This window comes from Rhinoderma darwinii, chromosome 11 (genome assembly GCF_050947455.1).
Source record: "Rhinoderma darwinii isolate aRhiDar2 chromosome 11, aRhiDar2.hap1, whole genome shotgun sequence".
Classification (NCBI taxonomy): domain Eukaryota; kingdom Metazoa; phylum Chordata; class Amphibia; order Anura; family Rhinodermatidae; genus Rhinoderma; species Rhinoderma darwinii.
The window spans coordinates 30,027,654-30,050,184 of NC_134697.1; the positions used below are offsets into that span (position 1 = coordinate 30,027,654).

General features: G+C 41.2%; 1 protein-coding gene across 2 annotated transcripts in view; it reads right to left on the reverse strand.

The window, feature by feature from the left end:
* Positions 1 to 22,531, reverse strand: part of DNTT (DNA nucleotidylexotransferase) — a 213,220-nt gene that overhangs the window by 134,690 nt on the left and 55,999 nt on the right. For both annotated transcript variants that reach the window (XM_075843235.1, XM_075843234.1), the window contains exon 4: positions 428 to 598. In XM_075843235.1, coding sequence (XP_075699350.1) covers positions 428 to 598 — 171 coding nt within the window. The remainder of the gene's footprint in view (positions 1 to 427; positions 599 to 22,531) is intronic.

Genomic DNA, 22,531 nt, shown 5'->3' on the forward strand with positions numbered 1-22,531 from the left:
AAGGGGTCAGAAACACACGACAGCAGAATTAGACGACATACTGTGCGTGTTTGTAGTCTGTAAGCATGGAGACACATAGGCCTGCATATGAGCTGTAGACAAAAATCGGTAGGATATTTTTAGCCAAAACTATTTTCAAAGTTGCAAATGTCAGCAAACCTTCTCATATCTATAAGAGACTTCAAGTTAAATAGTTCCCAATATTAAAATGGCATTACAACAAGAGGTGTACTTCCTCGACACCCACACAATCTCATTAAACTACCATCTAAACACACCTTTTGATTTTCACATTGAAAAGGAACTTGTTCCTGCCTTATGATTTTATTTTTTCAGTTTTATGATGATGATAAATATTATATTCTTTTTTGATTTTACGTATATTTTCCATGTGAATATTACCCATTCCAAATCACACATCCCCTACCTCAATAATATGCTTGATCTCATCCCCTAAGAGAGGCAGTCCTTCCAGGTCATTCATGGAAACAATAGGAGACTGAAGTGATTTCAGGACTGAAGATGCTCTTAGAAATTTCACACGGGGCCCTTTGTTTTCCCAAAACTCATAATTTTCGGCCAAAATATCAAGTGCATCCTGAAGAAAGAGAGAAGGGAAAAACTAATGTCATACCTATTTTGTCTACTTTTCACTCCTAGTCTGCCATATATAGTCTGCCATAAATCAGGCCATGGGAATCTGTGGCTCTGTGACAGAATTATGGCCTCATAGCTTCTAAAAATGGCTGCTATAATGTAAGTATAAGAAGAAGTCACAAACATAACGGACTCAAATATTTGATATTGGGCTAAGATCAGTTTTAATGTGAATCTATCACCAGAATATGTTGACCTTTATAAGGGAAGCATATTATAGTGACAGGTCCGCTGGGCTATTCTACCAAACGGCACAAAAATGTATTATTATGGATCTATTGTGTACGGATCCGCAACGCGGCTCCCGTAGCCCTCTATTGGCTCACACTGTACCTCCATGTACTTCCAATTTTTACTAAGGCAGGCCCACAAATGGGTTTTTTTTCATGGATTCCGTCAAAATCTGTGAGAAAAAAATTGTAGCATGTTCCATGGCATGCAGTACCATGTAGGTAATTGTTGTAGGTCAGCATAGCTGTAATTTTATGCCTGCTATCATGACACGCTTGCATTGCACTAAACTGGTTGTTTGACTCAGAGCTAGTCTACGGGCTATGACATAGCATGACATATCATGCTGTGAACCAATATGTCCTATTAAGTTACTTTGTAGCCTCAATAGCGTAATTTTAAAGAACATACATCACAAAAAAAAAAATCAGTTAAAGGGGAAATAGACAGCAGCTACAGATAAACTACAAGTCTCAGCATATTGTGCTTGGATTTTCTTGGGCATGCTGTGTCTTTCAGTTATATGTGACATGCTACATACTTTAGAGAAGTAATTATACTTATAAGTTTTATTATTGTCACCAAATTAAATTCATTGACTCTACCTTTATAAGCATTGGTTGGACATTGGGAGTATTTTGCATTATAGAAGTTCAAGCGCTAAAGCAGTGGATGCAGAACAATATTTATGCCAAACTTACAGTAGGTAAGAGCCTGTTCACATCAGCGTCTGAGGGGTTCCGTCTGAGGTTTCCATCGGGATAACCCCTCAGCGGAAAGTCAAATGGAATCCTTAGCTTACGTTTCCCTCACCATTGAACTCAATGGTGACGGAAACCTAGCTAATGGTTTCTGTCTGTCACCGTTGTGACAGAGTTCCGTCGTTTTGGATCAAATCAATAGCGCAGTCGACTGGGGATATGAACACGCCCTAAAACATTTGGATATTATCCTCCAGCAAATGGCTTGAAGACAAATATATATATATATATATTTTATTTTTTTTTAAACACACTTCGAAGATAGATAGATAAATTATAGATAGTTAGATAGATAGATAGATAGATAGATAGATAGATAGATAGATAGATAGATAGATAGATAGATAGATAGATAGATAGATAGATAGATAGATAGATAGATAGATAGATAGATAGATGATAGATATGAGAGATAGATAGATAGATAGATAGATAGATAGATAGATAGATAGATAGATAGATAGATAGATAGATAGATAGATAGATAGATAGATAGATAGATAGATAGATAGATGATAGATAGATAGATGATAGATAGATAGATAGATAGATAGATAGATAGATAGATAGATAGATAGATAGATAGATAGATAGATAGATAGATAGATAGATAGATAGATAGATAGATAGATAGGTAGGTAGGTAGGTAGGTAGGTAGATAGATAGATAGATAGATAGATAGATAGATAGATAGATAGATAGATAGATAGATAGATAGATAGATAGATAGATAGATAGATAGATAGATGATAGATAGATAGATAGATAGATAGATAGATAGATAGATAGATAGATAGATAGATAGATAGATAGATATTGAGAAGTGCAGGAATAACTGTGCTGAGTTATAGAACTAAGGGCCCCCGCCCTGAAGAACTCGGCTACGAAACATCACAATCAGCAACATCCTTTTTTGCCAAACTTTTTCTACAACTTTCTATACGGCTGGTTAGATAATAATTGATTAGTTACTGTAGATGGGATTCTAAATTCGATTAAAAAAAATACATGAATTATTAAAGGGAATGTATCATTAGAATTTAAAATTTAAAACAGGCTTTTATTATAACATAATTTTTTTTTCGTTATTTTTATGTGACTGTGTACATAAAAAGAAATCTTGTCATATTTTTGTTGTCACACTGGCCTCTAGTGCCAACACATAGGCTGTCACTACTGTTGTCGGAGGGGGCTCAATAGTCTGCTTTGCAGTGTAGACTGGGACAATCAGCAGAGGGCAGGGGATTAAATCACACAAAGAAAAGGCTCTGTATGCCGCTCCCCTGTCACTCCCTGGTCCCTGGGGGAGGGTGCTGTACTCTATTACTTCCAGAAGATTTTAATAGTCTATGACATTTCTTCGTCAATTAACTCCCATTCATTGCAGCTGCCATAAGGCACACACATCCTGCTGTACAGTCCATACTGGAAGAAAGTCTTTTCCTCCTATATTAATAATAAAGAAATTAATAGCTACAACATTATTTCTCTTCTACAGACTTACATTTAATTAATGAAACTAAAATGTAATACATGATACATTCCCTTTGAACAATATGATAAAAGTAAAAGCAAATAAACCCAAAATGTAACACTAATATATTTTTAAGTGCCTGAAATGAATAACGTATTTATATTATAAATAAGTATTGTACTTAAAGAGTATCTGTCACCACATTATAAGTGCCATATCTCCTACATAAGGAGATGGGTGCTATAATGTAGGTCACAGCAGTGCTTTTTATTTAAAAAAAAAACTATCTATTTTTACCACTTTATTAGCGTTTTTAGATTTATGCTAATGAGTTGCTTAATGCCCAAGTGGGCGTGTTTTTACTTTAGACCAAGTGGGCGTTGTACAGGGGAGTGTATGATGCTGACCAATCAGTGACCAATAAGCGTCATTCACTCCTCTCCATTCATTTACTCAGCGCATAGGGATCCTGCTAGATCCTTATGTGCTGTCTTATACTAACACATTAATAACAATACTGAAGTGTTTAGACAGTGAATAGAAATTCCACGGGATGTCTATTCACAATCTCTGCACTTCGTTACTCTGTCTGTGGTAGTTACAGCAGAGGATGCGTAATCTCGCGAGATTACGCGGTAAATGACAGGTTAGAACGAGATCACGCTTCCTCTGCTGTAACTACCATAGAAACAGTAACGAAATGCAGAGATTGTGAATAGACATCCCGTGGAATGTCTATTCACTGTCTAAACACTTCAGTATTGTTAATGTGTTAGTATAAGACAGCACATAAGGATCTAACAGGATCCCTATGTGCTGTGTAAATAAATGAAGAGGAGTGAATGATGCTGATTGGTCAGCGTCATACACTCCTCTGTACAACGCCCACATGGTCTAAAGTAAAAATACGCCCACTTGGGCATTAAGCAACTCATTAGCATAAATATAAAAACGCTAATAAAGTGGTAAAAATAGATCATTTTTTAAAATAAAAAGCACTGCTGTCACCTACATTATAGCGCCGATCTCCTTATGTAGGACACATTAGGCCATTAGGACACATGTGTTTGAGAAATTCACTATGCAATGGAGGGATTGGTCAGTATTCTTGGAGTCTACTCCTGCTCCCTAACCCTCTTTTCTCATCCTCTTTATTCTCTGTTTAAAATACAAATGGGGATTCCTCTCAAGTTATATTAGTAGAGATTTCTGGATATTCTGAATGATTATTGTTTGATATTGGGCAATGCAATGGAATAGACTTGTATATCTATGCTACAACACTGGATTTCATGTATGATCTCATTTGTATATGCATCTGTAGATGTTAATTTGTTATGTTGTTTCTCATATATATGCCTCTTGTTGGAGGCTACTTGTTATATTTTTATATCAAGTTCAAACGCAATAAAAGTTTTATTGATAAAAAAATAAACAATAAACTTGCGACTGCCTGCTGTCACCACTAGGAGGAGCTCACTGCATGATGTCATATTATTGAGTTCATTGTATAAACAGTATGCAATCATCTGCTTAACTCCCCCTAGTGGTGGCTGCAAGAATCTTGAATCATTTAGCTCTATGTCTATGAAGGGATCTGGAGCTCTGTACCCAAAAAAAATGGAGCTCTTGCCACAATAACAATATATTAACACTGAATTTTAGACCTAAAAATTACATAATGATGAATAGATGAGATTCACTTTAAGTATAAAGAATGCAAAGATACCTCAGACTCTGTGTCATGGATCAGTCAGAGCCAACCCTACTGAAACAACAAGGGTCCATATCTCGATACATGGCACACATATTTGGACAATATGTATATGATTGCTTATCTAAAATAACAACAGAAGTCTACCCCCATGTTACAGGGACTGCTCCAATATTGGCATTGATTCATGTGAAAAATCTAAATCCTTGATGCAATCTAGGAAAGTATACATTATTTTGGCAGAGCAGAGTAAAATATTCAAAGCTTTACAAAACACACATACATATTAAAATGATAAATGAAAGAAATGATTTGGTAAATAAACACGGGTGTATTTAATCTTCGCCTTTCCTAAATTTTCACTACAAGATAAAGATCCGAAAGGAGTAAAAATGACTAAGTGAAGGATGAGAGATTCAATTTTTGTTGCTACTAAAATATATTTGCTGCCATCGTTTGATAGTGACAAATATGGACAGTATTTCTGAAAGTTAACTTCATAAAGTTAAGTAAATAAAGTATTTTAATATATCCAGTGACCTATGCTAAATATGGCTTTTAAAGAAAGACAGTATATAACAATATATCACATCATGGCTTTTAATTTTAATATATAACAATATATCATATCATATCATGGCTTTTAACCCCTTAAGGACGCAGCCTAGTTTTGGCCTTAAGGCTCAGAGCCCATTTTCAAATCTGACATATTTCACTTTATGTGGTAATAACGTCGGAATGCTTAAACCTATCCAAGCGATTCTGAGATTGTTTTCCCGTGACACATTGGGCTTCATGTTCGTGGTAAAATTTGGTCGATATATTCAGTGTTTATTGGTGAAAAATTGCAAAATTGAGAGAAAATTTTGAAAAAATTGCATTTTTCTGAATTTAAATGCATCTGCTTGTAAAACAGACGGTTATACCACCCAAAATAGTTACTACTTCACATTTCCCATATGTCTACTTTAGATTGGCATCGTTTTTTGAACATTCTTTTATTTTTCTTGGACGTTACAAGGCTTAGAACATAAACAGCAATTTCTCATATTTTTAAGAAAATTTCAAATGCCTTTTTTTTAAGGTACCTCTTGAGTTCTGAAGTGGCTTTGTGGGGCCTATGTATTAGAAACCCTGATAAAACACCCCATTTTAAAAACTAGACCCCTCAAAGTATTCAAAACAGCATTTAGAAAGTTTTTTTAACCCTTCAGGCATTTCACAGGAATTAAAGCAAAGTGGAGGTGAAATTTGCAAATTTCATTTTTCTTGCTGAATTTCAATTTTATTCATTTTTTTTTCTGTAACACAGAAGGTTTTACCAGAGAAACACTACTAAATATGTATTGTCCAGATTCTTCAGTTTTTAGAAATGTCCCACATGTGGCCCTACTGCGCTCGTGGACTAAAACACAAGCCCTAGAAGCAAAGAGGCACCTAGTGCATTTTGAGTCCTCTTTTTTATTAGAATATATTTTAGGCAGCATGCCAGGTTTGAAGAGGTGTTGAGGTGCCAAAACAGTAGGAATCCCCCAATAGTGACCCCATTTTGGAAACTACACCCCTCGAGGAATTCATTTATGGTTGTTGTTACCATTTTGACCGCACAGTTTTTTCACAGCACGTATTTGAATTGGGCTGTGAAATGAAAAAAATGTCATTTTTCCAATAAAATGTCATTTGTGATCAAAATTTCTTATTTTCACAGGGAACAAAATACCCCATTTGGTTGCCCAATTTGTCCTTAGTGTGGCAATACCCCATTTGTGGTGATAAACTGCCGTTTGGGCCCATGGGAGGGCTCAGAAGGAAAGGAGCGCTATATGTTTGTTGGAGTCCAGATTTTGCTGGATTGGTTTTCGGGTGCCATGTCGCATTTGCAGAGCCTCAGGGGTATCAAAGCAATGGAAACCCACCAAAAGTTACCCCATTTTGGAAACTACACCCCTCAAGGAATTCATTTATGTTTGTTAGCATTTTGAGCACACAGTTTTTTCACAGCACCTATTTCAATTGGGCTGTGACATTAAAAAAATAAAAAATTACATCTTATTGGAAAAAATTTCATCAAAATTTCTTATTTTCGCAGGGAACAAAATGCTCAATTTTGTTGCCCAATTTCTCCTGAGTGCAGCAATACCCCATTTGTGGCAATAAACTGCCGTTTGGGCCCATGGGAGGCCTCAGAAGGGAAGGAGCGCTGTGTGTTCTTTGGAGTACAGATTTTGCTGGTTTGGTTTTCGGGTGCCATGTCGCATTTGCAGAGCCCCAGAGCTATCAAAGCAATGGAAACCCACCAGAAGTGACCCCATTTTGGAAACTACACCCCTCAAGGAATTCATTTATGGGTAATGTGACCATTTAGACTCCATAGTTTCTTCACAGAACTTATTTGAATTGGGCTGGGAATTAAAAAAATATATATTTTTTCCAATAATATGTCATTTTAGCTCAAAAATTCTTATTTTCACAAGAAATAAAATACTCCATTTTGTTGCCCAATTTGTCCTGAGTGCGGCAATACCCCATTTGTGGTGATAAACTGCCGTTTGGGCCCATGGGAGGGCTCAGAAGGAAAGGACCACCATTTGGCCTACTGGGGATTTTCTAGTGCGAAGTCATGTATGCAGAAGCCCCTGAGGTACCAGTACAGTTGAAACCCGCAAGAAGTGACCCCGTTTTAAAAACTACACCCTTAAGGCATTCATCTAGAGGTGTAGTGAGCATTTTGACCGGAGACCTACACCCCATAAACTGTAATGTGGGTTCTCCCGGGTATGGCAATACCCTACATGTGGCTGTTATCAGCTGCCTGGGCACACAGCAGGGCTCAGAGGGGAAAGACGAGGGGGGATAAGCTGTGCGGAGTGCATCAGGGTAAGTAAAATTGGGGTAAATTATAAACCAAGGGATGTATGATAAATTTTAAAACACTCTTTCATACAGAGCTCTGGTTATTCGGGACACGTGTCACATTGATATATGGTGTCATCCCTTATCGCCCTCTTATAGCAGACTTTGCACCTCTATTGACTATTTCCCTTCTTGCCAGTTTGGGGAACTTCTCCTGGAAAGTGTTGCCGCCCTGGTACGATGCGTGTGGCCCCGCTTCCAGAAGTACTGGGTGCCCCCCCTTCTTGGTCCCTAAAGATTAGGTTCTTGATAATCACCTCTTGAAATTCCAGGAAAGTTCCCGTCTGGCCTGCACATCGATGCAGCACGTACGCATTGTACAAAGCCATCTGTATGATGTGCCCGGCCAGCTTCTTATACCACACCGCATAGCGCTGTAGGGCTTCAGGATTTGATCTGACAAGTCCATCCCTCCCATGTACCTATTGTAGTCCAGGATGCAGTCTGGTTTGGGGGTGGCCTTTCCTTCATATAGTCTAAACCTGTAGGTATACCCTGATGCACTCTCGCACAGCTTATACATCTTCACGCCATACCTTGCCCTCTTACCCGGCAGGTACTCTCGGAATTGAACCCTCCATTTAAAATGTACCAGGGACTCATCAATAGAAATACACTTCTCGGGGGTGTATGCTTGGGAAAACCGGGCACTGGAACGGTCTAATAGGGGTCTCCGTTTATACAAACGGTCAAAACTGGGGTCATCTCGGGGTGGGCACGGCTCATTATCAGTATAATGTAAGAAGCGAAGTATTGCCTCATTTTTTTTTTTTTAGGTTCCAGTTCAGTTCTGAAGTTGCTTTGAGGGGTCCATATATTAGAAACCCCTATCAAACACCCCATTTTAGAAATTAGACCCCTCAAAGTATTCACAACAGCATTTAGAAAGTTTATGAACCCTTTAGGTGTTTCACAGAAATTTAGAGCAAAGTAGAGGTGAAATTTACATATTTTTTTTGTCAGAAAATCCTCTTTATACCATTTTTTTTATAACACAAAAGGATTTATCAGAGAAACGCAACTTAATACGTATTGCCCAGATTCTGCAGTTTTGAGAAATATCCCACATGTGGCCCTAGTGCGGTAATGGACTGAAGCACTGGCCTCCGAATCAAAGGAGCACTTAGTTGATTTTGAGGCCTCTTTTTTATTAGGCACCATGTCCGGATTGAAGAGGTCTGGTGGTGCCAAAACATTGGGAACCCCCCAAAAGTGACCCCAATTTGGAAACTAGACCCCTTGAGGAATCCATTGTAGTTTTCTTGCGGTGCATGCGACTTTTTGATCAGTTTTTATTCTATTTTTAGGTGGCGTGGTGACTAAAAAACAGCAATTCTACTGTTGTTTTTTTATTCTTTTTTTTTTTACAGCGTGCACCGTGCGCTATAAATGACATATTCACTTTATTCTGCGGGGCGATACGATTACGTCGATACCAGATGTTTATAGTTTTTTTTTATGTCTTATGGCGTTTGCACAATAAAATACGTTTTGTAAACAATCATTCACTTTTTGTGTTACCTTATTCTAAGAGCCAGAACTTTTTTATTTTTCAATCAATAACGCCGTGCAAGGACTTATTTTTTGCGTAACGAACTGTAGTTTCGATCAGTACCATTTTTAGGTACATGCGACTTTTTGATCTCTTTTTATTCCATTTTTTGGGAGGTGAAGTGACCAAAGAATTGTGATTGTGGTACGGTTTATTATTATTTTATTTTACGGCGTTCACCGTGCGGGATAAATAATGAAATAATTTTGTGGTTCAGGCCGTTACGGACGCGGCGATACCAATTATGTATACTTTATTTGTTTGTTTATATATTTTTATTAATAATAAAGGACTGATAAGGGAAAAAGGGGTATTTTTACTTTTAATACTTTTAAATCTTTTATTTTCTTATTTTTACACATCTTTTTTTAACTTTTTTTTTACTTTATTACTTTGTCCCACTAGGGGACATGAGGGCAGGAGGCCCTGATCGCTATTCTAATACACTGCACTACATGCGTAGTGCAGTGTATTAGAACTGTCAGCTACTCACTGACAGCAAGCATAGTGGGTCCTGACGTTGTCAGGACCCACTAGGCTTCCGTCTATGGCATAGCCGGACGCCATTGTTTGGTGTCCGGTTGCCATAGTCACCATCGCCGGCCGCTATCGTGTAGCAGGCCGGCGATGGCAGCTTAACCCCTAAAAAGCCGCGATCTCTATAGAACGCGGCTTTTAAGGGGTTAATCAGCGGGGACACAGCGATCGGTCCCCGCTGTAGGAGCTGTGACAGCTGCTGAACAAGACAGCAGCGTCACAGCTCCTGTATGTGTCGGGAGGACGGCCGAAACGGCCGTTACTCCCGTGACGTACTATTACGGCATGGAGCGCGAACGATAAAGCTGCCATGCCGTAATAGTACGTCAAGGAGCGGGAAGGGGTTAATTTGCACTATGGTTTATAGTTAGGGTATGTTCACACACGAACGCAAAAACGGCTGAAAATACGGAGCTCAAGAGAAAACAGCTCCTGATTTTCAGAAGTTTTTTAAGCCACTTGCGATTTTCGCTGTTTTTTACGGCCGTTTTTGGAGCTGTTTTCTATAGAGTCAATGTAAAACAGCTCCGTCGGAACAGAACGCCGTTTTTCCCATTGAAATCAATGGGCAGATGTTTGGAGGAGTTCTGCTTCCGATTTTTCGGCTATTTTTCGGGCGTTTACGGTCCGAAAAACGCCCGAAAAGAGGCCATGTGAACATACCCTAAGTCACTTCACTGAATACGTCACTACGCTTGGCCTCATAAACCCACTCCACAGTCATGTCAGGTTGCTTTGGCATCCAGTGTCTATTTCAATTAGGAGATAACCTGTATTCCTTGCCCGATGTTAGAGGAACCCATTCAAGCCTCCCTGATTTTGGTAAAATCTTTGGTCCTCTCTTCTGCTCCTGGTTTGTACTTTGGTTCCGTCACTTTCTATGCTTTATTCTTATACTGGTAATACATTTCTTGCTTCCAAATTCTAGTTATGTCTCATGGAAGTGTTTCCCAACCTTGTAACCTAAACAATTTTTCCACTCCTGAATAACTCTTATTCCCATTCCTACCTCAAAGAAGCAGTGCCGCACCTGCCATGAGGCGAGGTGAGCCGTCAGTCTCAGTTGGCGCCACCTATCTGAAAATGGGGGGCGGCATTTTCAGCCAGGGACGGACTGGACCGGGGGAGGGGGCATGCAGACTTAGCAGACGTGCCGCATGATGGGCACGTCTGTAAAACTCCTCCTCCTCCTCCTCCTCTCTGATGCTGTATGCAGCACACGCCGCCAGAGAGGAGCAGGTCTGCAGGAGGAGCGGTCGAGTGAAGAGGAGAAGTGACGAGATGCACGAGGTACGTTCCTGCCTTAACTCGGTCGGCCGGGAGTATACTGCAAGGGGGGTCTGGGCATTTTGCTGACAGCCAATAATCCACCCCATAGAGCCCTCACATCACTATAATGGAAGGATAGGGTGGGCGGTCTGAGCTTCTGACTTACTGCAGAGGGATCTATAGGGGGGATGCTCAGACCCCCCTAACCTTGCAGTATAGTAACTAGCCAGGGCTCTATGGGGGGGATAATTCCCCCCTATAGAGTCCTCTGCTGTCAGTAAAATGCCCAGACCCCCCCTTGCAGTATACTCCCGGCCCCCCCCCCAGCGTTGGTCGACCCCTTTTAAATTAGTAGGGGCAGGAAGCTGAGTGCAGTATAATCCTTCCCCATAAACCTGCCCCCGCTAATTCAAAAGTGATCGGCCGACACTCAAGGGCGGGGGATTCTACAAGGGGCGGTCTGAGCATCTTACTGACAGCCGACGGCTCTATAAGGGGGAATAAATCCGAATAATCTTCCCCATAGAGTCCTCACTAGCCACCATACTGCAAGTTTAGCGGGTCTGAGCGTCTGACTGACGGCTGAGGACTCTAAGGGGAATCCGCCCCCTTAGAGCCCTTAGAAGTCAGTTAAACGCCCAGACCCTCACCTTGCAGTATAGTAATTAGTGAGGGCTCTATAGGGGGGGATTATTCAGCCCCATAGAGCCCTCAAGTGTCAGTAGGATGCTCAGACAACCCCCCCATCACTTAATTAAATTAGTGGGGGCAGGTAACTGAGCGCCAAATAGCTCCCCCAAAGCAGTCAGAGACAGTATCCTCCTTGCAGTATAATCCCCCCATAGCACCCTCAGTAGTTATTATACTGCAAGGGGGGTTTCAGTGTGATTGGTGCAACTTTCTAATTAGTTTTTATTAAAAATAACTTTTACTTTTTGAGATACAGCTGCTTTGTATCCTGTATACAGAGCAGCTGTATATAGCGCTGAATCCTGTATCCGTCAGGTCAGCGGGACTGAGGGGTTCAGTGTCAGCTGGCCCTGCAGGATTGAGCTGTTACCGATCACATCTAAGTTAATAACTTAGACGTGATCGATAATAGGCGACCTAATGGATTCAGGTCTCAGCGCTACATACAGCATGCGCTGTATACAGGTTACTAAGCAGCTGTATCTCAAAAAGTAACAATAATTTTCAATAAAAAGTAATTAAAACTTGCACCAATCGCATTGATATATATATATATATATATATATATATATATATATATATATATATATATATATGTTTGTTTTTAAAGGTGTGCATAGACTTTAAACTGTAACTAAACTTTTATCATGTCACAATGACATGTCAGAAGTTTTCATCGGTGAGGGACCGAGCACTGAGACCCTCACCGATCGCTAAAACGAGCAGAAGAAGTGCTCGGGTGAGCGCTGTGCCGCTTAATTTATGATTGATATTCAGCCGAGTGAGCGTTGTACGGACTCATAGACTTTCTATTGAGCCCGTACACTGCTCCAAGGAAAGCCAAACAGAATTGAAGCGGCACACCGCTCACCCGAGCACTTCTGCTGCTTCGTTTTAGCAACTAGTGGGGGGTCTCAGTGTTCGGACCTCACTGATTAAAACTTCTGACATGTCAAAAGTTTTTTAAAAAGTTGTTACACTTTAAAGAGAACCTTTCGCCTGCCCATAGATGTGCATTTGAGTGCAGCATGTAATGGTCAGGGCTGCACAAACTCTGGAGCACTTTACATTTTTTTTCCTACCCTCTTTCCTTATTTAGATATCGGTGCCGTAATATTTGGCACCCGATATTTAAATAACCCCATGAACTGTCATAGGGGCAGTAATTGGCAAGGGGGCGTGTAACATCACTGTGACACTGTCCAATCAGCCACGGCCAGTGTCAACAGCAAGAGCTGGAGAGAGGAGAGCATGTGCACGCGCACGCTCTCACTCTTCAGCTCTCGGCAGGCAAGTACAAGACTGTGTGATTCTACGCGAGACATTAGTCTTGTCGTAATTGTCTGCCGAGAGCTAAAGGGTGAGAGCGTGCGCACACAGCTCCGATGCCATGGAACAGAAGAAAAAGTATTCACACTCTTCTTCCCCTCTTCTGTTCTCTAGTGGTGGTGGAGCTGCGCGCTCGCGCGCACACGCTCTCCTCTCTCCAGCTCTTGCTGTGACACTGTCCGTAGCTGATTGGACAGTGTCACAGCAATGCCAATTACCTTCCCATTGACAGTTCAGGGGGTTATTTAAATATCGGGCGCCAAATATTACGGCACCGATATCTAAATAACGAAGGAGGAGAGGCAATTTTTTTAAAGTGCCCCAGAGTTTGTGCAGCCCTGCCCATTACATTCTGCACACGTATGGGCAGGTGAAAGGTTCTCTTTAAGGCCCCATGTATACGATCATATTTTTTCCCTCCCGTAAATACTGGCATAAATACGGGTCAGTTGTCACCCTTATTCCACCCATATTTACGGATCCGTTTTCTCTGCTATATTGCACTGCACTAATCGGCAGCCCCTTCCCGCTATCTAGCACTGATCGCCAGCCTCTTTTCTCTATCCAGCTCTGATCGGCAGCCTCTTCTCTCTATCATTGCTGGATAGAGAGAAGGGGCAGCCCTTCTTGGGCAGAATTTCCACAGCGGAACGCAGCGATAGAAAGAAAAATAAGTTTTGGGTAAGTATGAACTTTTTTTTGTTGCAGGTTTTTACTCACTGTCCAGCGTTAGTCACTGTCCAGGCTGCTGAAAGAGTTACTGTCGATCCGTGCAGACCCTTCTCTCTCTCCTGCACTGATCGTTTAACTCTTTCAGCACCCAGGACAGTGACTATCCCCTGTTTTCGCCTAGCAACGCTCATGTAATTACGGGTACACACACGTAGCCACCCATAATTACGGGAGCCCCATGGACTTCTATGGGCCTGCCCGTGCCATAATTACGGCCTGAAATAGGACATGATCTATATTTTTCAACGGCCCGGGCACCTTCCCGTAAGCAAACAGGAAGGTACCCGTGGCCAACACAAGTCTATGGGCCCGTAATTACGGGCGTTTTTACTGCCGTGTGCATGGGGCTTAAAGGAAAGGTGTTATAATTTTTATTTTTATTTTTTATTTTATATATTTTACTTTATGGGCCTATTTTTTTCTAATTATTTTAATATGTTCCCTAAAGTAACTATTTATTCATATGTTTGTACTTCTGTGGGGGCAGCCATCTTTATTTTTATTTTTCATACTGCAAATTTTTGTTTTGCAGGTTCCGCTGGACCATATGGACTACGTCGTAGATTTGTTGCACTACTTCGCTGATTTAAGTTTTTTTTCTTTTTTTTTTAATAAAATGCTTAAAGTGGATTGTGTGGAAGAGTTATTTCAATAAAATAAAAATTTTTATGTCTCTGTTTTTAAATACTTCATTACTGCCTTAGTAATGGCAGCTGTCTGATTGAGAGCGTCCATTACTAAGAGGGGCCTTAGTGTAAGCCAGTAAAAAGGCTAGCACTAACTCCCTATTATTACTCCGGTACCCACCGCCACCAGGAGTACCGGGAAGAGCCCAGTACGATCCAGTACCCGACCCGCTGCCTAACCGTCGTTTCAGATGGTCGGGTACTGGATCGTACTCGGCTCTTTCCGGTATCCCTGGCGGCAGTGGGAACCGGGGCAATAATAGGGGTTAGTGATAGCCTTGTTACTGGCTAATGCTAAGCCCCAGCCTTAGTAATTAAATGCAGTCAATCAGACAGCAGCCATTACTAAGGCCATAATAAAGTATTAAAAAAAACAGACATAAGAAAAAAATAATTTTATTGAGATCAAAACTCCCCCATGCAACCCTCTTTCACCATTTTATTTTTTTATTTAAAAGTAGCTCATCGAAGTAGTCCAATGAATCTATGACGTAGTCCAAACGATCCAGCGGAACCTACCAAAAAAAAGTTAGCAGTATAAAAATAAAAAATTAAATAATTTGCCACAATAGAAACTAGAGGTTAAGGAAAAAAAATTCCCCTTCATGTAACTCTGCTACCTATCAACTGAAAAGTCATCCACCAGAGGGAAAAATGTTTCCCCATGGCGGAGTACAAGAAAGTCTAATTCCCAGGTGAGGCTTTCTTGTACTCCAAGAAAAGTTTTTCCTCCTGGCAGATGATTTTTCCGTTGACAGGTAGCAGAGTTCTTCCGTAGCGGTGTTAGGGGGGGATTCACACGAGCGTGTATTGGGTCCGTGCGGGCCGCGTGATTTTCACGCGCCACGCACAGACCAATACAAGTCTATGGGGCAGTACAGACAGTCCGTGCTTTTTGCGCAGCGTTTGTCAGCTGCGCAAAAAGCGTGACATGCTCAATATCTCCGCGTATTTCGCGCATCACGCACCCATTGAAGTCAATGGGTGCGTGAAAGCCACGCAGGTCGCACGGAAGCACTTCCGTGCGAACCGACTGAAACAGCGCACCAGCTGTCAAAAGGATGAATGTAAACAGAAAAGCACCACGTGCTTTTCTGTTTCCAAACATCCAAACGGAGTGTCTTTGAGATGAGCGAACCCGGACAACCGAACCGAACTTCACCGGATTCGGCCGAACTCGTTTTGGCCGAACCCGGCAAAAAAAATTCAGGTACGCGACGTCAGGAGATAGTCACTGTCCAGGGTGCTGAAAGAGTTAAACTGTTTCAGCACCATGGACAGTGACTTCCGATCCCAATATACATGAACCTGTAAAAAAAAAACGAAGTTCTGACTTACCGATAACTCCCGGCTTCTTCCTCCAGTCTGACCTCCCGGGATGACAATTCAGTCCAAGTGACAGCTCCAGCCAATCACAGGCCAAGCACAGGCTGAAGCGGTCACATGGACTGCCGCGTTATCCAGGGAGGTGGGGCCCGATGTCAAGAGAGGCGCGTCACCAAGGACGCGTCACCAAGGCAAGGGCCGGGAGGGAAGTTCTCGGTAAGTACGAACTTTTTCTTTTTTTTTAACAGGTTTCTCGATGTTGTGTTCGGCATTCACTGTCGAGGGTGCTGAAAGAGTTACTGCCGATCAGTTAGCGCTTTCAGCACCTTGGACAGTGACGGGCGTCGACTAGCCTCATCTCTATGATGGCGGCTGCGCGAAAATCACGCAGCCGCGCATCATACACGGATGACACACGCAGCTGTCAAGTGGTTTTTGCGCGCGCAAAACGCTGCGTTTTTTGCGCACGCAAAAACGCAACGTTCGTCTGAATCTGCCCTTAGGGGGGCAAACTCGCCAATTGCCTAGTGCCCCCAGAATGGGCCGTTACTCTTAGGCCAGGGCTGTGTGCTTGCCCCACAGACTAAAATTTGCCAGCCAACCCCTGGCCATTGGCTCCCTGCTCCGCCGTTTGCTCTTGTAGTCCACAGCCTGGTTTAGGCCTGAGGCCTACAAGAGATTGGGAGCACGCTGATGATGTCAACTGCCCGGCACGATGACGTCATTGCATCATGCCGTCCACGCCGGGCCACTAAAAAAAAGTCAATTAGGTAATAAAAAGGGGGCATAGAAGATGTGTTAAACCATTTTCAGTGTTAATGCTGCGATGCTGATCTATGATACTAAAGTAATACAGCAAGTAGAATTCTTTAAATACATTTCTATACATTAAACAGCACTTTAACAAATAAACAACAAATGTTTTCCTATTTAAAAAAATGTATATACTGCGTGTTTGTTGTGTAAAGATAGTAATGACAAAAACTCTGATAGATTGGGGGGGGGGGTCTTTTTATAGTTCGCCTCAGGCAGCAGAGGGGCTAGGTTCACCCCTGCAAATAAGTTTGATGTAGACTGAGGTAAAGCATTCTATAATTTTATATTCTGACTGAGATATTTTTTTCCAAGCATCTTTGAGCAAATTGAAATCAGGTTTTGCTATTGTGTTCAGTGAAACCCCGGCTTATGATGTGGATTCTAGTCCTGTCCTTCCTCCTGGTTCTTTCCTGTATAATGATTTTGTTTCCAGTTCCAGTTTAATGGTTATCCAAAGACCCAATAGTTTTATGGTCATTAATGATAATTAATGACTTGTCATTTATGGTCGTTTTGGTAAAATAGGGTGCAAGGTGCTCGGTGAAAGCATATCTTTCAGAGTTTTTGCAACGTGAAACATAATATCTGGTTGTTCAGGTATAATATCTATTATGAATGGATCATTCTGTGCTAAAAATCCATATTTAAAATCTCTTATTTTGGTTTTTTTTCCAATTAAAAGTTGTAATAAAATCGTAATCAAGGTTTCCTTTTTTTGTTTAATATTTTGTTTTTGGTTGTAAACATTCTTTTTATGGTGACTTTTTTGCCATTAGATATGAGCTCTTTAATTCTTCCTAGTATACTTACTTGCGGTATTTCAAAGTCTCACTCTGTGTCTGAAAGTCAGAATCGTAGGTACAATTCCTACGTAACTGTTTTAAATTGACTAAAAGGGACATTGGTCATCCAAATTCTGTTATGGCAACTTTTATAATTTATCAAGCTGTTACTATCTACTTGTTTAACCCCTTCCCGCTCCTTGACGTACTATTACGTCATGGCAGCTGTATCGTTCGCGCTCCATGCCGTAATAGTACGTCACGGGAGTAACGGCCGTTTCGGCCGTCCTCCCGACACATACAGGAGCTGTGACGCTGCTGTCTTGTTCAGCAGCTGTTACAGCTCCTACAGCGGGGACCGATCGCTGTGTCCCCGCTGATTAACCCCTTAAAAGCCGCGTTCTATAGAGATCGCGGCTTTTTAGGGGTTAAGCTGCCATCGCCGGCCGGCTACGCGATAGCGGCCGGCGATGGTGACTATGGCAACCGGACACCAAACAATGGCGTCCGGCTATGCCATAGACGGAAGCCTAGTGGGTCCTGACAACGTCAGGACCCACTATGCTTGCTGTCAGTGAGTAGCTGACAGCTCTGATACACTGCACTACGCATGAAGTGCAGTGTATTAGAATAGCGATCAGAGCCTCCTGCCCTCATGTCCCCTAGTGGGACAAAGTAATAAAGTAAAAAAAAAGTTAAAAAAAGATGTGTAAAAATAAGAAAATAAAAGATTTAAAAGTAATAAAAGTAAAAATCCCCCTTTTTCCCTTATCAGTCCTTTATTATTAATAAAAATATATAAACAAACAAATAAACTATACATAATTGGTATCGCCGCGTCCGTAACGGCCTGAACTACAAAATTATTTCATTATTTATCCCGCACGGTGAACGCCGTAAAATAAAATAATAATAAACCGAACCACAATCACAATTGTTTGGTCACTTCACCTCCCAAAAAATGGAATAAAAAGAGATCAAAAAGTCGCATGTACCGAAAAATGGTCCTGATCGAAACTACAGTTCATTACGCAAAAAATAAGTCCTCGCACGGCTGTATTGATTGTAAAATAAAACGTTCTGGCTCTTAGAATAAGGTAACACAAAAAGTGAATGATTTTTTACAAAACGTATTTTATTGTGCAAACGCCATAAGACATAAAAAAAACTATAAACATCTGGTATCGCCGTAATCGTATCGCCCCGCAGAATAAAGTGAATATGTCATTTATAGCGCACGGTGAACGCTGTAAAAAAAATAGAATAAAAAAACAATAGTAGAATTGCGTTTTTTTAGTCACCACGCCACCTAAAAATAGAATAAAAACTGATCAAAAAGCCGCATGCACCCCAAGAAAACTGCAATGGATTCCTCAAGGGGTCTAGTTTCCAAAATGGGGTCACTTTTGGGTGTTTTCTACTGTTTTGGCACCACAAGACCTCTTCAAACCGGACATGGTGCCTAATAAAAAAGAGGCCTCATAATCCACTAGGTGCACCTTTGCTTCTGAGGCCGGCGCTTCAGTCCATTACCGCACTAGGGCCACATGTGGGATATTTCTCTAAACTACAGAATCTGGGCAATACGTATTGAGTTGCGTTTCACTGATAAATCCTTTTGTGTTATAAAAAAAATGGTATAAAGAGGATTTTCTGACAAAAAAAATATTTAAATTTCACCTCTCCTTTGCTCTAAATTTTTGTGAAACACCTAAAGGGTTCATAAACTTTCTAAATGCTGTTGTGAATACTTTGAGGGGTCTAGTTTCTAAAATGGGGTGTTTGATAGGGGTTTCTAATATATGGGCCCCTCAAAGCAACTTCAGAACTGAACTGGAACCTAAAAAAATAAATAAATGAGGCAATACTTCGCTTCTTACATTATACTGATAATGAGCCGTGCCCACCCCGAGATGACCCCAGTTTTGACCATTTGTATAAACGGAGACCCCTATTAGACCGTTTCAGTGCCCGGTTTTCCCAAGCATACACCCCGAGAAGTGTATTTCTATTAATGAGTCCCTGGTACATTTTAAAGGGAGGGTTCAAGTCCGCGAGTACCTGCTGGGTAAGAGGGCAAGGTATGGCGTGAAGATGTATAAGCTGCAAGAGTGCATCAGGGTATACCTACAGGTTTAGGATATATGAAGGAAAGGCCACCCCCAAACCAGACTGCATCCTGGACTACAATAGGTACATGGGAGGGGTGGGCTTGTCAGATCAAATCCTGAAGCCCTACAGCGCAATTGCGGTGTGGTATAAGAAGCTGGCCGGGCACATCATACAGATGGCATTGTACAATGCGTACGTGCTACGTCGATGTACAGGCCAGACGGGAACTTTCCTGGAATTTCAAGAGGTTATTATCAAGAACCTAATCTTTAGGGACCAGGAAGGGGGGGGGGGGCACCCAGTACTTCTGGAAGCGAGGCCACACACATCGTAGCAGGGCAACACTTTCCAGGAGAAGTTCCCCAAACTGGCAAGAAGGGAAAAAGTCAAAAGAGGTGCAAAGTCTGCTATAAGAGGGGGATAATGGATGACACAATATATCAATGTGACACGTGTCCCGAATAACCAGAACTCTGTATGAAAGTGTTTTAAAATTTATCATACATCCCTTGGTTTATAATTTACCCCAATGTTACTTACCCTGATGCACTCCGCACAGCTTATCCCCCCTCATCTTTCCCTTCTGAGCCCTGCTGTGTGCCCAGGCAGCTGATAACAGCCACATGTAGGGTATTGCCATACCCGGGAGAACCCACATTACAGTTTATGGGGTGTAGGTCTCCGGTCAAAATGCTCACTACACCTCTAGATGAATGCCTTAAGGGTGTAGTTTTTAAAACGGGGTCACTTCTTGCGGGTTTCAACTGTACTGGGACCTCAGGGGCTTCTGCATACATGACTTCGCACCAGAAAATCACCAGTAGGCCAAATGGTGGTCCTTTCCTTCTGAGCCCTCCCATGGGCCCAAACGGCAGTTTATCACCACAAATGGGGTATTGCGGCACTCAGGACAAATTGCGCAACAGAATGGGGTATTTTGTTTCTTGTGAAAATAAGAATTTTTGAGCTAAAATGACATATTATTGGAAAAAATATATATTTATTTAATTCCCAGCCCAATTCAAATAAGTTCTGTGAAGAAACTATGGGGTCTAAATGGTCACATTACCCATAAATGAATTCCTTGAGGGGTGTAGTTTCCAAAATGGGGTCATTTGTGATTGGTTTCTATTGCTTTGATAGCTCTGGGGCTCTGCAAATGCGACATGGCACCCGAAAACCAATCCAGCAAAATCTGGACTCCAAAGAACACACAGCGCTCCTTTCTTTCTCAGCCCTCCCATGGGCCCAAACGGCAGTTTATTGCCACAAATGGGGTATTGCTGCACTCAGGAGAAATTGGGCAACAAAATTGAGCATTTTGTTCCCTGTGAAAATAAGAAATTTTGATAAAAAATTACATCTTATTGGAAAAAATGTCATTTTTTTTATGTCACAGCCCAATTGAAATAGGTGCTGTGAAAAAACTGTGTGCTCAAAATGCTAACAACAACCATAAATGAATTCCTTGAGGGGTGTAGTTTCCAAAATGGGGTCACTTTTGTGAGTTTCCATTGCTTTGATACCCCTGGGGCTCTGCAAATGCGACATGGCACCCGAAAACCAAACCAGCAAAATCTGGACTCCAACAAACATATAGCGCTCCTTTCCTTTTGAGCCCTCCCATGGGCCCAAACGGCAGTTTATCACCACAAATGGGGTATTGCCACACTAAGGACAAATTGGGCAACCAAATGGGGTATTTTGTTCCCTGTGAAAATAAGAAATTTTGATCACAAATGACATTATATTGGAAAAAATGACTTTTTTTTCATTTCACAGCCCAATTCAAATACGTGCTGTGAAAAAACTGTGCGGTCAAAATGGTAACAACAACCATAAATTAATTCCTTGAGGGGTGCAGTTTCCACAATGGGGTCACTATTCGGGGATTCCTACTGTTTTGGCACCTCAACACCTCTTCAAACCTGGCATGCTGCCTAAAATATATTCTAATAAAAAAGAGGCCTCAAAATGCACTAGGTCCTTCTTTGCTTCTACGGCTTGTGTTTTATTCCACGAGCGCAGTAGAGACACATGTGGGACATTTCTAAAAACTGCAGAATCTGGACAATACATATTTAGTAGTGTTTCTCTGGTAAAACCTTCCGTGTTACAGAAAAAAAAATGTAATAAAATTGAAATTCAGCAAGAAAAATGAAATTTGCAAAGTTCACCTCCACTTTGCTTTAATTCCTGTGAAATGCCTGAAGGGTTAAAAAACTTTCTAAATGCTGTTTTGAATACTTTGAGGGGTCTCGTTTTTAAAATGGGGTGTTTTATCAGGGTTTCTAACACATAGGCCCCTCAAAGCCTCTTCAGAACTGAACTGGTACCTTCAAAAAAAGGCTTTTGAAATTTTCTTAAAAATATGAGAAATTGCTGTTTATGTTCTAAGCCTTGTAACGTCCAAGAAAAATAAAAGAATGTTCAAAAAACGATGCCAATCTAAAGTAGACATATGGGAAATGTGAACTAGTAACTATTGTGGGTGGTATAACCGTCTGTTTTACAAGCAGATGCATTTAAATTCTGAAAAATGCTATTTTTTCAAAATTTTCTCTAAATTTTGCAATTTTTCACCAATAAACACTGAATATATCGACCAAATTTTACCACGAACATGAAGCCCAATGTGTCACGAGAAAACAATCTCAGAATCGCTTGGGTAGGTTTAAGCATTCCGACGTTATTACCACATAAAGTGAAATATGTCAGATTTGAAAAATGGGCTCTGAGCCTTAAGGCCAAAACTAGGCTGCGTCCTTAAGGGGTTAAAAAAAAGTTTTAGATGCTATCTCATCATGTTTAATAAAAGTCACATCCACATGAATACCAAGGCCCAATAATTCCCAGCAGAACATTTCCCAGAGCAATACACTGCCGACACCAGTTTGCCTTCTTACCATAGTACATCCTGGTGCTTTCTCTCCCCCAGGTAAGTGACTTT